Source organism: Emys orbicularis, chromosome 11 (assembly GCF_028017835.1).
Source record: "Emys orbicularis isolate rEmyOrb1 chromosome 11, rEmyOrb1.hap1, whole genome shotgun sequence".
In the NCBI taxonomy this organism is placed as follows: Eukaryota; Metazoa; Chordata; order Testudines; family Emydidae; genus Emys; species Emys orbicularis.
This window is the reverse complement of record NC_088693.1, coordinates 18371503-18386751: the sequence shown is the minus strand read 5'-3', so window position 1 is coordinate 18386751 and position 15249 is coordinate 18371503. Positions and strand designations below refer to the sequence as shown.

Genomic DNA, 15249 nt, shown 5'->3' with positions numbered 1-15249 from the left:
TCAGAACAAAGCGAGAGTAGGATTGGGAACAGGGCTGGAGCAGGCCAAGGGCTGTGGAGTCTGTCATGGCTATCAGGCAGGGGAGAGTACCAAGCCATGAAATGACGTGTGGCAGACTGAGTTGCTGTTTCTCCTATGAGACTTATATAGCTGCTCTAAAAGTCACTAGACCAGCTCTAGGTTGTGGATTGGCTAGAGGCTAGCACAGGAATAACTAAGCACTGCATCTGCCTTTATCAGGCTCTAGTTCAGGGATGACTCACAGAATCAATTCTGAGGGTGAAGTTCAAACCAAGCCTACCTTGAAGTTCAGGTTGAAGATACCATGTACAACTCAAACCATGCCTCATCTGTCTCCCAACTCTTGACCAAAATAGGTCAAACCCAGCTTCAGTTTTTGCACTAAGTCACATCTCAAAGTTCAGGATGCTGTTGACTGTTGACCCTTGACCTGAACTTGGAGAGTCTATAGTTTTGAGTAAAATGTAATCTATTTCTTAAATATGCTTATAGGACATTATTGAAGCTGTAATAGCAAGTAGAAGAGCCAAAATATATTTATTAAAAATAAGCTTAGCTGTAGGTTTTAACTGTTAAAGGCTTAGAGTGAGGTGTGGTGGAAGTTAGCATGTGCATGACCAAAGGTTATGAAATTATATGTGCTTCGCCTAAGGTTATAAAACTTAGTAATATGTATTTTGTAATAGTTTAATAATGCATCTTGTGGTAGCCAGGTGAACCACAAGCAAACAGATGGTAACATCTGTTGTATTAATTTAGGTGGTGCTAGTATAACCTAGTCACTGTCCAACATTAAACAGTGATAAACAAGTTTCGGGGTTTGGTATTTAGAGACTTCAGCTTGCTTTAATACCATAGTAAATATATCATTAAAAATTTTCTTAATCTTTTATTAAAGATTAAAAAAGAAAAACAGTTAAACCATTTGAAACTTAAAGTATTAAGTCTCGCTTTCACGTTAACAACATCCCTTGTTCCCATTCCATTTAGCTGGAGAGAGTTTTTAGAAGGAAAACCTCCTTTGTTTGACAGTCTCTTAGATGGTATCAAAGATGGTAATAACTGTCCTTTGGTGGTAAAAGAGAAGTTAATTGAGATGGGCTGAAGCTACTTTTGTCGCTGTTGTTGTTAAAGTCCAATCCTGTTTCATCCCAGCTGTTGCCTGGGGTTCAGCTGGAGCCAGTAGAGGTGGCAATATCATCTGGGTCCCTTTCTTTCGTCTGGTCTGGTCAGGACAGCTCTCAGGATCAGGATGACAAAGATTCAGGGAGTCCAAGGAGGTAGTGGGGGTGGCAGCCATGATGGTGAAGCTCACTCCAGTAGCCAGTTTTTCTCCCCAAAATCTCTTTCTTTAAGGACCCACAAAGGGAGCGGTAGACAGAATAGCCCATCCCTTCATTATTTTGTCCACTAGTTAGGCCTCGTTTCTGATGCACCAATTTTGGTTCATCGATTTCTGGCTCCACACTTTTCTTGTTTGCTAAGCATGTTCTTAACATAGTCCTTGAGTTATATTAGTAGGCCTTTTTGTTTGGAATAATTCAGTCTTTCTGTCTCCGTTTTTTACCTTTTCACCTCAGCATTTGTGACACAGGTTATTGTGACATCTTATGAACTTTCACATACTGTTTACAGTTGAGCTCATAATTAGAGTAAATTTGAAGACCCAGTTATCACAACACATCTCAGGGACTTTTTGGAATAAGAGCTAACCACACTGACATATTAAAATTATTGGGAAATGGACTGATGCAATGGTTAACTGTCAGAAATGTAATTATGGCAAATCAGCATACCACATATGAACAATCATAACCCTCTCCCGCAATACCAGATATGAATAGGGGGCTAAGATGTGATAAGATTTGGTTCCAGATGTATGTGTGTGGAATGAAAAAGGTGTATAAAAGGTTGTGAAATCTATGTCTAGTTGGGAAATTGGCGACTTCCAAAACTGTCATCTCCTCTTTTGGTGTGCTCCACTGACTGTTTTTTCCATCTTTGTTTCTATTGGTCTCCATGAGGTTGTAAGAATGCACAATGTAAGATTGTACGTATGAACAGTGCAAGAAACCACTTTATTATATTTTAGGGTTACCATATTTTAATTTTAAAAAAGGAGGACACTCCACGGGGCCCCGGCCCCACCCCAACCCCGCCCCTTCCCCAAAGTCCCCGCCCCAACTCTGCCCCCTCCCCCGAACGCTCCGCCCCCTGCTCCTCCCCCTTCCTTGCTTCCCGCGAATCAAATGTTCGCGGGAAGCCTGAAACAGGGAGGCAGCAGGTAAGCTGGGGCTGGGGCGCGGCGTGGCCCAGTCCAGTCCGGCCCCCCCGGCCGAGCGGCTCCCTCCGGCGGCCGGCCGGCCCAGGCCAAGAGGCTCTGGCCCCGGCGTCTCCCGCCCGGCTTGGCTCGGGCCCTGGGGCGCCGGCCCCCGGCCGAGCACCGCCGGCCCCGGCCCCGCACCGCCGGCCCCGGCCCCCGGCTGAGCACCGCCGGCCCCAGCGACACCGGCCCCCGGCCGAGCACCGCCGGGCCCTCCCTCCCTATTTTCCCGGACATGTCCGGCTTTTTGGGATTTCCTCCCGGACGGGGATTTGAGGCCCAAAAAGCCGGACATGTCCGGGAAAATCCGGACATATGGTAACCCTATTATATTTATCTTAGATGTATACATTTTTCTGTGATGTCAATTATATTTGTCCATATTAACTAACAGTCATAAAGTTTCTGTAGGTGCTTCACCAATCTCATCTTAATTAACTTTAAGTAGCTGCCTGCATCTCTAGCATATCTTGCCAGTCAAATAGTTATCTTAGCATCGAGTTTGTATGTAGCTACCTACATGTTTGGGGTGTACTGAATTCATCAGCAGTACATTGGGAGCTTGTGATTCAGTCATTGGCATCCTTGATGCATTGTCATGCATCATTGTATAATGTTATGTGTAATATATCTTTTCTGGGAATGTGAAGTGTTTACAGAACTTTTGTGTGTAGTTTGCCAATGTTGCAGATGCTTGAACAGTTGATATTAGAAAATTTTGGCATTTAAACCAATAGGTATAGCAGTTGTATTTGGCCTTATGCACACTTACTGGAGATGGTTTCTGTAAGACTTTTTCAGCATATTCACTTTTCTTTCTTCCTTTCTGGGTTAGTCCTGTTATGATAAATGAATAACCAAACCCCTGGATTTTCTTTTCTAGGAGAATATCGACCAGCAAAGTGTCAGTTTTGGGTTATGGCCTACTAACTACAGATGCACAGACTTTAGTAGATACTTTGTACAAACAAAATTTCAAGGTAGTTGTGGTTGATGAGTCTCACTATATGAAATCCAGGAATGCAACCCGCAGCAAGATTTTGTTGCCAATTGTGCAGAATGCTGCACGAGCAATTCTTCTTACTGGAACTCCTGCTCTAGGAAGACCTGAAGAGGTATTAAAAATATTGTTCTTTTTTAAAGGGATGATGGTTCATTTATGAAGTATATCGTTTTATAAAGCCTGTAGATCTATACAGTTATATGCACTGGGACATTCTGTTACTTTATGCACTTATTACAATATGAAATATGAGTATCAGAAACCAGAAGAGGTTGCTTAATTTTGTGTTGGTTATATTGGGATTTTATAAAATATATTTGTATTTTTGTACTTACTGTTTCAAGCATACCAACAGTCAGAAAGATGACACTAGAGAGTAGCCTTTCAAGGAAAACTAATCTATTATATATATAATTTTTGTGCTTAACTAATACCAATATTTGATAAGATTTGTTGGTTCACTTTGAATTCAGTGCAAAATAATGCTTTTTATTCAGTTAACAAGTTCTCAATAATAATCTTCCCAACATGTGAAAAGCAAGTAGGTATGATAATTTTTACTTAATACTTTCACCGAACATTAATTAGTGTTAGGAATGCTCTAATAAAAACTGGGAAAAAAGCTCTATGAATCCCTGAAATCTCTCGGCTCATGACACAAAAGGTTTAATACAATTGCCCATCAAGAATTCTGTTCTAGGGTAGTAGCAAGCTCTATACGATTCAAATCCCATTTCTTCAACATTACCAATGGGTTCAGAACAGTATCTATTAGGGCAGCATTATCTCCTGTAAATAAACTTGTTTGTTTTAACTATTGGCTGAAGAAGAAGTAGGACCTAGTAGACTTGGAGGCTCTAAAGTTTTACATTGTTTTATTTTTGAGTGCAGTTATGTAAAAAAAAAACCCCTAAAGTTGCACTTGCACGATAAAGAAATTGCACTACAGTACTTGTAGCTGAGGTGAATTGAAAAATACTTTATTTTGTTTATCTTTTTTACAGTGCAAATATTTGTAATCAAAATAATAATATAAAGTGAGCACTGTACACTTTGTGTTCTGTGTTGTAATTGAAATCAGTATATATGAAAAATCTAGAAAACATCCAAAAATATTTAAATAAATGGTATTCTATTATTGTTTAACAGTGCTATTAAAACTGCGATTAATCGTAATTATTTTTTTTAATCATTTGACAGCCCTAATTATGTGTACAGGGCACCTCAGGTTTCGAACTGATAAGGAAAAAACCAACTGATTTTCAGAGGCTGCCTGCTTTTTTAGAGGGGGACTATTGTGTGCTGCCTACCCTTTTAACCTTTCTGAAACAAATTTAGAATGTTAATATAGTTTGAAAAGGCAACTGCTCATTTGTTATCCACCCAGAGAAAAGAGAGTTGGTAGACAGTTGACATTAGAATAGAAACATTTAAAGGGGTATTTGGTCATTGGGAGGGCATGCAACTTCTTGCTCATACAGCAAAGGCAGCCCACTTGCATCGGGGGGAGGGGTGGAGAAGGCAGGAAATTCATAATAGGAACTGTTCACGTTGCTCAGCAGTTGCACATTGAGATCATTAAGCAGCAGCACTATCTGGCTTCAAAGAGAGTTCCAAAGAAGTCTTTATTTGGCCGGTATTATTGTGGTCAAAACTCAAGCCCTTGAGAATGGAAGAGATGCCAGTGGCTGGGAGGAAAAAAAGCAAATAAGTAAATTATCACCGTTGTAAAAACTACATTATGTAATATTCCTGAGGGAATTCTGTGCAAAAAAATGAAAAATTCTGCACCAAAAAATTGTGCTCACAATATTTAAAAATTCTTCAAAATTCTGCATATTTTATTAATCAAAATAACACTATATAATCACACCATTTTCAATTATTTGCTGACAAATATTTTGAAATATATTACCAAAATAATTTAAATGGTGTGGTTATATTGTTGTTGTGTTTCTGTGTTATTTTGACAAATAAAATATGCAGAAATTTGCATAATTTTAAAAAATTTTATGTTTTGGTTTAGAATTCCCTCAAGAGTACCAAGGTTCTGTGTGGCGCAATCTGGGTGCAGGCAGTTTGGTGGGGGGTCTGGGTGCGGGGGGAACCTAGATATACAGGGGCTAGATGTGGGGTTTGGGTGCAGGGGGAATGGGACTCTGCAGGGATGTCCAGGTGAAGATGGTTAGGGCTCAGTGGAATGGGGCTGGGGGAGTGGGGCTTGGTGAGGTGGGGGTCTGGGTGTGGGAGGCTCCTGATGCAGGGGGTGAGGCTCGGGGGGGTAGGGGTTTGGGGGCTCAGTGAGGGGGTTCTGGGTGTGGGGACTCTTGATGCGGGGGGGGAGGGGGAGGCTCCGTCGAGGGAGGTTCCGGGTACATGGGTGGGGGGAGGGGTAACTGTACAGGGAGCTGCTCCCCCTGTCCGCCCAACCGCTGTGCATCCCAACCCCCCTACACCCAAACTCCCACACTGAGCCACACCGCACCCGCACCCCGACACTTCCCCCGCAAAGCCCCTCCCCCCTCTCCCCCCCAATCTCCGGCGGTGCAGAGCTTCCTGCAGCCAGAAGAAGTTTCTGGAGTTTGATCTGACCCAGCCCCGGCTGCTCTGTGCGGGGAAGGGGGAACTCTGTCTCCGTCCTCCTCCTTCCCCCCCCTTCCCTCCCCCACACCCAGCTGGGACTAACGTCCCTGGACAGCTGGGATATCCCCAGACCCCTCTCCCCGAGCTGTCTGAACAGATGCATCTGAGCTGCTGGGGAGGGGTAAGTGAGCACTGGTGCAGCTTCTCTTTGCTTCCCCACATAAATTATTTTCTGCAAGGAAGCAAAGAGAATCTCCGGGGGGAGGGGGAGGGGATTTTTCTGCTGCACCGCAGTGACGCATAATTCCCCCAGGAGTAAAATATTTTGCTGTGAAATCCTCTGAAGGTGTGGCAGAAATGTATAGCATTGTTGATGTGTAGCAGGTAAATAAGAGCAAAATGTTCCTGGCCCAGAAACTGTGTAAAATGTGGCCCAAAACAGTAGTATCTCTTCCACCTGCTGTCTTGAAATAAGCCTTTGGGGAAGTGAAAAGACACTGAGAGGTGCTTAATTCCTGATGGGGGATCAGGACAGATCATATGTGGGCTTGGGAACACTGAAATAGTGCAAGTGATCTGAGAGAATTTGAGGGGGCAGCAGAGTAAATGGGATTGCCGGAGGGCTGTGCATCAATTTTGTCTTACGCCCTTTAAACTCAGGGACTGTCTATACTTCAAGCTGCAGGTGATTCCCAGTTCAAGGAAACATACTCATGCTAGCTCTGATCATGCTAATGTACTAAAAATAGAGTGTAGCCTTGGCAGCCTTGGTTGTGGGAGGTGCTAGCTGACCTGAGTATGTACCTATTGTTTCAGTTTGCTAGTCTCGCCTGCCACTCGTGCTGCCACGGCTACGCTCTATTTTTAGAGAGCTAGCTCATTCAGAGCCATTTGAGTATGTTTCCTCGAACTGGGAATTATACGCTCAGCTGGAACTGTAGTCATACCTGCAATGTCTCAGAGGGTACTTCCTGTGTACCTGGAGGGCCTTGAAAGTAACACAGTTTATGAGTGGATTCTTCTGGTCTCCAGACCCCCTTTCTTCATGATCTCTTTTAGAGATTGAAAGTTGTTCCATTGTTCTGCTTCTCTGGGATAATGTGCATGAAATTCCAAGTCTAAATAAAGAAATTCCTGCTCAAGCAAAAAAGAAAAACAGTATGCATAACATCTAATCTGAGGAGTACATGAAATCTCCTATGTAATGTTATTTATGTGTTTCAAGTTTTGTATTTATGTAATATAGCCTGTAGAAAATAGAAGACAGACAAATGATTTATTAAATGAAGATTATTTTTAAATAGTTTTGGTGGGGCTAAGGGTCTGGAGAAAAATGTGTTTAAAGATCATTTGTATGGTATGGACCCCTCACATTTTATTATTTATATTGGTGTCTTTGTTTACAGCTTTTCATGCAGATTGAGGCACTTTTTCCAAGAAGATTTGGAACCTGGAATGAATATGCAAAAAAATACTGCAATGCTCATGTCAGGTACTTGCGTTTTTATTTCTCTGTTAACGTCTTGTTTTTTATCTTGTGATAAATGAGAAATCCTAATAAGAAAATAATTAAAAATAAAACATACTGTAATAGTTTGGTTGCCATAGTGCAAACCGTTGCTACCAGGAGGGTGTGTGCAGCCCCTTGATATCATTCAGATAATGGATTTACACAGAATTCCACATGGATGGATCTGGACTGAGGTTGCACCCACCCCCCATCACACACACATGGCCAAGATTCCTCTCCACTGTCCTCCACTGCCATGGATTTTTGCTATTTCCAAGTGTTATAAAGAGCCCTTGGCTAGAGTTATTCTCTCAGAGTCTCCTGCTGTCGGTACTCTAGGGATATTGGGCCCTTCCCTGCTGACACATTCATTGGATGAGCTGGATGACAGTGGATTTAGTCTGGGGGGAGGGATAGCTCAGTGGTTTGAGCACTGGCCTGCTCTAAACCCAGGGTTGTGAGTTCAATCCTTGAGGGGGCCACTTAGGGATCTGGGGCAAAATCAGTACTTGGTCCTGCTAGTGAAGGCAGGGGGCTGGACTCGATGACCTTTCAAGGTCCCTTCCAGTTCTAGGACATAGGATATCTCCATTAATTTATTTTTATTTATTTATTTTTTATACGTTCAGAAACAGCCTAGAGCCTATAAGTAAGGGAGGCTAATGGGCAGTGCTTTATTTGTGCCAGGGCTGAGCCTGGCACTTCTAGACTTGGCAGTTCATAGCCCCGGCATCTCCGGGCTTGCTGCATGAGTTATGAATGTAAAAAAATTGCTTGAGCCCTGGCATCCCTTTCATTACAAATTAAGCACTGCTAATGGGCACTGCGGAGGCAAGGTGCCGTGAAAGGCAGAGGGAGGATTGCACTGTTCGTTCTTGTGCTCTGTGAAAGCCATAGGGACCAGGCTGCTGCTGCTATTTGTAAATTATTGCTTTGGACTGACCTAGAATGTTTTCTCGTTAGGTGTTTTAGCACTTATTAGATTTTTTTTATATATAAAATGTAAGTCCTGATGATGCCAATTTGGTCAAACTATTAGCCAGTGTGTTAGAAGAATTAAAAATGCAAATAGGCAGGAAAAAAGTCGACGATATTCTTCTTCGAGTGGTTGTAGACGTGTATTCTACTTGGCATGTCCGTGCCTACTGTACTGGAGATGGAGACTATTTTCCCACAGCAGTACTCGTTGGGGTCGCACATGTGACCTGTGCCTCCTAGTGGCCCCTCCCAAGGCTATATAAGGGGAAGGCCACCCCAATCCTCTCTCATTTTCTTCTTATTGTCAATGACTTTAGTCCTCCCTTTGAGGGGTTTTCTCTTCACGATTTTCTCTCTGTGTCACAGTTTGTTGCTGAGATTTCACTACTGTAAATAGTAGCAGCTAGTGCCTGTAGTTTAGTGTAGTTGTTAGTTTAGTTAGTTTTATAGTTTTATGATTCTCAGCACCATAGGCTATGCAGCATTCCCTGGGTTTCAAGCACTGCCTGTTTTGTGGCACCCCCAACACTGGCCCCCACACATTTCCTTTAGTTAAGCACCCGTAAACCATATTTGACACTTTTCTGTAATATCTGTCATTCTTTTAAAAAGAGAACACAGATTTCTAGGGATCTTTACCTGAAACAGCATGTGATAGAACAGGCTACAAGGTGTCTTGGCACCAGGACCCTCTTTGGATCATGGGGCCAGCCTTCCTCAGGCATTCTCTACCTCTATGGTAGTTGCTGATAGTCTCTGAACTCTGATTCTTCCCTGAGAAGGGGAAGAGTCAATCCGTCATCTCCCAAGATCCCTCATAAAAGGATCCATAAAATGGATCAGAGTCATCCAAAATAGAAGACATTCATTTCTCATTTTTGGCAAAAACAGGCTCACAATGTCCACAAGACTCAGATACCTGGGGTAGAGCTGGACCGTCAACTAGTGTCTCCCTGGTACTGAGGTGAGAGGATCCCCGTACCATACCATTGACTCCAGAACCGTCAGTGGTACAGCTGTTGACTTTAATACTTATGGATATCGCAGTGGCTCTGCTGCTTTCTGTACTGGCAGTCTCTTATGCCTGTGTGGCAGCAACAGATTTGCTCTGTTTGTCAGTATCCTCTTCTCCATTAATACAGGACATCGGTGCATTTCTAACTCCAGGACAGAGACTACTATCACTGACAACTTTGGTATTGACAAAGATGGCTGCTGGGCCAGTATCGTTCTTAGTGCCATCTAAATCCTCAACCTCAGTGTTAGCTATCTCAGTACTAAAGCATCCCTCAGAATCGGGACCAATTCCATCTTGTTCTTTGGCCCCAGTAGAGGACAACTTCTCAATACTGGATCCCTCTTTAAGGTCTTCTACTTCTTGGGATGCCTTTGCTATACCAACCACAGTTCCCCCTCCAGTACTGACATTGCCCCCTCCCCTGTTGGACTATGGACAAATGAGGTCATCCAGTGGCCCCACCAGGTCAGGCACCACTGATGCCCACTGACTATTCAGAGGGTTCCACCCACTCTGATTTGGAGTCCTCCAACTCGTCTCCATTATCACCATGGTGAAAGCAGCCCTTTATGTCCTACACACACCCAACTGAGGAAAAAGATCAGCATCGAGAACATTGCTCTTATAGCAAGGACACACCATCTTGGAAATGTATGTATTGGCCTCCTGAGCCTTATGCCGTCTTGCAGTGGCTTCCCTGGGCACTGTGGAGTGCCCCTTGCTCACATAGATGGGGAAAGATCCCCTTATTGTGTGGACCAACCCCCATAATGGCCTGTGATACAGGTAATGAAAAATGCCTGTCCTCTCAAACCACCTCTTTTGGAGGAGTATTTGCCAGAGAATCAATCTTAGAATCAACAAATTAGCATCACTTCCAGCAATTCTGTGCTCATCTTCCCCAGATGACTCAGTGGTCTGAGGTTCATCTTCCCAACCCACCAGAAGTTTTTGAATCCTATCAGGACTTACTTAGGAGAATGGCTGCTAGTCTGGGTACACAAGCTGAACTGGTAAAGGAAAATACCCAAGTTATTAGACACCTTTCAGGCAACAGCTCCAGGAAGAGTAGTCTCACTGATTAATGACACCCTCTGACAGCCAGTGAAAGCCTTGTGTCTTACACCAGTGTTGCTAGCCCCGACAGTCAAACATATAGACAAACGATACCATGTACCATTGCAAGGCTTTGAATGTTTTTGCTCCGACCCACCTCCCTCATCATCATAGCCATTAAGAGAGATTGCGGCAGGGGAGAATTAAGTCGACCCCAAAGAAAGACTGAACTCCTTAGCAAGAAAGATTTATTCTACTACTTTTTTCCAGATGAGAACAGCAAACCAACAAGATCTCCTAGGGAAGTATGATATCCTCATCTGAGAAGCAATGTCTAAATTACTAGATAGAAGTGGGAGAATTATCAATAATAATGCAGAATAGGGAGAAGTGTTCAACAAGTATTTCTGTTCTGTATTTGGTGAAAAAACAGATGGTACAGTTTCATCATATGGTAATAACACTCTTTCCATTCCACTGGTGTCTCTGGAAGATGTTAAACAGAAGCTACTAAAGTCAGACATTTTTAAATCACCATGTCCAGAAGCCTGGAAGAAAGCTAATGGTGTGCCAATTTTTAAAAAGGGTAAACCGGTTGACATGGGTAATTATAGGCCTGTCAGCCTGACATCAATCCCGGGCAAGATAATGGAGCTGCAGACACAGAACTCAATTAATAAAGAGCTAAAGATTAACGTAATTAAGGCAAATCTACATGGATTTATGGAAAATAGATTCTATCAAACTATCTTGATATCTTTTTTTGAAGAGATTATAAGTTTGGTTGGTAATGGTAATAGTATTGACATAATATACCTAGACATCTGTAAGGCATTTGACTTGGTACTGCATGACATTTTGGTTAAAAAACTACAATAATATCAAATTACATGGGACAATAATATCAAATTAAATATCAATCAATGGATTAAAAATTGGCTAACTGATAGGTCTCAAAATATAACTGTAAACAGGAAATAGTCATCGAGTGGGTCTGGTTTTTTTTATTAATGACCTGAAAAAAACCATGAAATGATCCATGTTAAAGTTTGCAGATGACCCAGAAATTGGCAGAGTGGCAAATAATGGAGAGGACAGGTCACTGATTCAGAGTCATCTAAAATAAATCACTTGGTAAACTGGGCGCATGCATACAATATGTGTTTTAATCTGGGAACAAAGAATAGAGGCCATACTTAAAGGATTGGGGAATCTATCCTGGGAAGCCGTGACTCTGAAAAAGATTTGGGGGTGGGGGGGTTTGAATCATCAGCTGAACATGAGCTCCCAGTGTGATGCTGTGGCCAAAAGAGCTAATGAGATCCTAGGATGTATAAACAGAATCTTGAGTAGGAATAGAGAGATTATTTAATTCAGTATTTGGCACTGGTACAACTGTTGCTGGAATACTGTGTCCAGTTCTGGTGGTCACAATTCAAGAATGATATTGATAAGTTGGAGATGATTCAGAGAAGAGCCATAAGAATGATTAAAAGATAGAAAATATGCCTCACAATGATAGAAGGAGCTCTAACAGTTTATCTTAACAAAGGGAAGGTTAAGGGGTGACTTGATTAGTCTATAAATAACTACATGAGGAAAAATGTAATAATGGGTTCTTCAGTATAGCAGAGAAAGATCTAACAAATTCAGATTTGATATAAGGCATAATTTTTTAACTGGCTAATTAGCTATTGGAATGATGTACCAAGGGTGGTGGTGGATTCTGTCCAAGTGCTGAGGAAGTGAGATGGTCTGTTACTGAAAAGGAAGGAAGGAACGAGAAGATCGCTGTTCATTGCATTGCTATCCTTGAAGAAATCAAAAGGCTTGTTTCCCTACAGGAGGTTGAGGGCAAGACAAGTGGTTAGAGTGGGAGTTAGATAACCTCCTCTTCTGAGGTTTCTGTCTCTTCTTGAAGGTGTCAAGTTGCCTCAGCGGATAGAAGAGCTGTCTCTGATATGCTGAGAATATTTGCTGTGGAAGATTACATTGGTGCTTCCTAGCTGCTGGAGTGCATGCTCCCCGGGAGCAGAGAATAGTGTATGAATCTTTAAAAGGGTACAATACCTTGTCTGTCTTATTTGAAAATAACGATTGTCCATCAAAGGGTAAGCCCTCCATAAACCATTGAATATCTGGCACTATACTGGAGTTATACAAGTATGAATGCCTTCTCATTATGATTGCAGAGGCCATTGCAATGGAGGAAACATCTGCGACGTCGAGGGCAGATTAGAGCGAGCTGCAGCCAGCTGACGATCTGTTAAGAAAGCCCTTATCTCTTTTTCTGTGTCATCCGGCAATTTATCTATAAATTCATAAATTCATAGATTCTAAGGCCAGAAAGGACCATTGTGATCATCTAGTCTGACCTCATGTATATATCACAGGCCATAGAACTTCCCCAAAATAGTTCCTAGCACATATCTTTTAGAAAAGCATTCAATCTTGATTTTAAAATTGTCTGTGGTGGTGAATCAAATACGATCCTTAGTAAATTATTCCAGTAGTTAATTACCCTCACTGTCAAAAATTCACACCATATTTCCATATTTTGCTCATCATTATGTAATCACCACTTCGAGATCTGATGCAAACTTTGGAAAGTGTTGTTGTAATCACTATTTAAATGGACTCATTATCTCCCACCATACTGTACTGCTTGTGAGTCACCTGAGTGGAATACATGTCTACAGCCACGTGAAGAAGAAAAAACAATTACGTTCTTCCATGACCTGCCCTCCATCCCTTCTCCATCAGAATCTTAGAGTATGTCTACACTCCAAAGAAAAACCCTCAGCGCCAAATCTCAGAGCCTTGGTGTGACGAACTGGGACTGTTCTTAATGTGGTCTTTGAAGGCTGAGTGGGGAGTGTTGGCTGGGAAGGCAGGGGAGGTTGGCTAGGACGGTCTGCATTGGGGGATGGGAGACTGGCCATGAGGGAGAATACCTGAGCATGTAACGTGAGAACCCAGGAAGGGGTTAGAGGCCAGGTGATACCTTTGCCCGGGAAACTGAACAAAGGCTGTGGGAGGGGACGCTGGAGGGAGAGTTTCAGGAGCTGGCTGGTGGAATGGCTGGGAGGCAGACAGGGCTCTGACCTCCCAAGGGGGCTGTGGTGCCCTGGGACCCCAAGATGGACCTAACTGGGGGGGGATCCTGTTGTCTGTGCCTGCAAGACCTGTCTTGGACTGTGTTCCTGTCGTCTAAATAAACCTTCTACTTTACTGGCTGGCTGAGAGTCATGGTGAATCGCAGGAAGCCGGGGGTGCAGGGCCTTGTGTCCCCCCACACTCCGTGACACTAGGTCTGTTGGCTCAGCCTTGGGCTCTGGAGCTAAAACTAGCAGTGTAGATGTATGGACTCAGGCTGGAGCCCAGTGCTCTGAAACCCAGTGTGGGGAGAGGGTGTGACTAGCGTTCCGGGGGGGGGGCACACTGAGATTGTTCGGTCAGGGCACACTGCAAAGAATAGGGTAGACAATCCCCCAAACTGGTGGTTATTCTAATAATTAGATTCACCAAGCCAGCAATAAAACAGCTTCCCTAATACCGTATTGGTTACCCAGAAGCCAAAAATACAGTTCTCTTAAAACAATCCAGCCTTCGGCTTCCACCCAGACAGCCAAGTCAAATATGATGAGGATAACTGAAAATCTTGTTCATCATGTAAAAAGTTCTAGCAATCCCAAAAGATCGGACACATTACCCACCAGGTCAATGACTATTTCAGGTCTTACCCAAATACACGCCAATTTTTATTAACTAAATTAAGATTTATTAAAAAAGAAAAGAGAGCAAGTATAGGTTAAAAGACCATTATACATACTAGGGGTGGCGGGCCACATCTAGCCCGCCAGATGATTTAATCCAGCCCTCGAGCTCCTGCTGGGGAGTGAGGTCTGGGGCTTTCCCCGCTCCCACGCTCTAGCCGGGAGCAGGGTCAGGGACCACTCTGCACGCTTGCCGCAGCTCCTGGAAGCAGAGGCATGTCCCCTCTCCAGCTCCTATGTTTAGGAGCAGCCAAGGGGCTCCACATGCTGCCCCCGCCCCAAGCGCCGCCTTCGCAGCTCCCATTGGCCGAGAACTGCAGCCAATAGGAGCTGTTGGGGCGGTGCCTGCCTGGCCATGCCTCCGCATAGGAGCCGGAGTGGGGACATGCCGCTGCTTCCAGGAGCTGCTTGAGGTAAGCGCTGCCCGGAGCCTGCACCCCTGAGCCCCTCCTGCACCCCCAGCCGTGATCCCCCTCCTGCCCTCCAAACCCCTTGATCCCTGCCCGGAGCCCTGTCCTGCACCCCAAACCCCTCATCCCCAGTCCTGCTCCAGAGCCTACACTCTCAGCTGGAGCCCCCTCCTCCCCCCCCCCACCTCAACCCCCTGCCCCAGTCCGGAGCCCCCTCTCACACCCTGAACTCCTCATTTCAGGCTCCACCCCAGAGTCTGCACCCTCACCCAGAGCCCTCACCCCCTCCTGCACCCCAACCCCAATTTTGTGAGAATTCAGGTCCCGCCATACAATTTCCATACCCAGATGTGGCCCTCGGGCCAAAAAGTGTGCGCACCCCCATACAAACAGATATGAATAAAGTTCTTAGGTCAGTTTCGTAGTAGAGATGGTGAGCATCAGAGTTGCAAAAGTTCTTTCAGAATTAGTTCCATAGATTATAGTCCAATGTCGAATATCAAAGTTACCCAGACTGGAGCTGGGACCTCAGTCTTGCGTCTCAAACTTCCCCTGATGAATCTTAAGCAGA

The 15249-nt window shown here is 43.9% G+C and overlaps 1 protein-coding gene across 1 annotated transcript in view; it reads left to right on the top strand.

Annotated features, from left to right (window-relative positions):
* ZRANB3 (zinc finger RANBP2-type containing 3) overlaps positions 1 to 15249 on the top strand; it is a 114013-nt gene that overhangs the window by 39793 nt on the left and 58971 nt on the right. Inside the window, exons 7-8 of the mRNA XM_065413674.1 lie at positions 3228 to 3459; positions 7337 to 7422. Of these exons, the coding sequence (XP_065269746.1) occupies positions 3228 to 3459; positions 7337 to 7422 (318 nt within the window). The remainder of the gene's footprint in view (positions 1 to 3227; positions 3460 to 7336; positions 7423 to 15249) is intronic.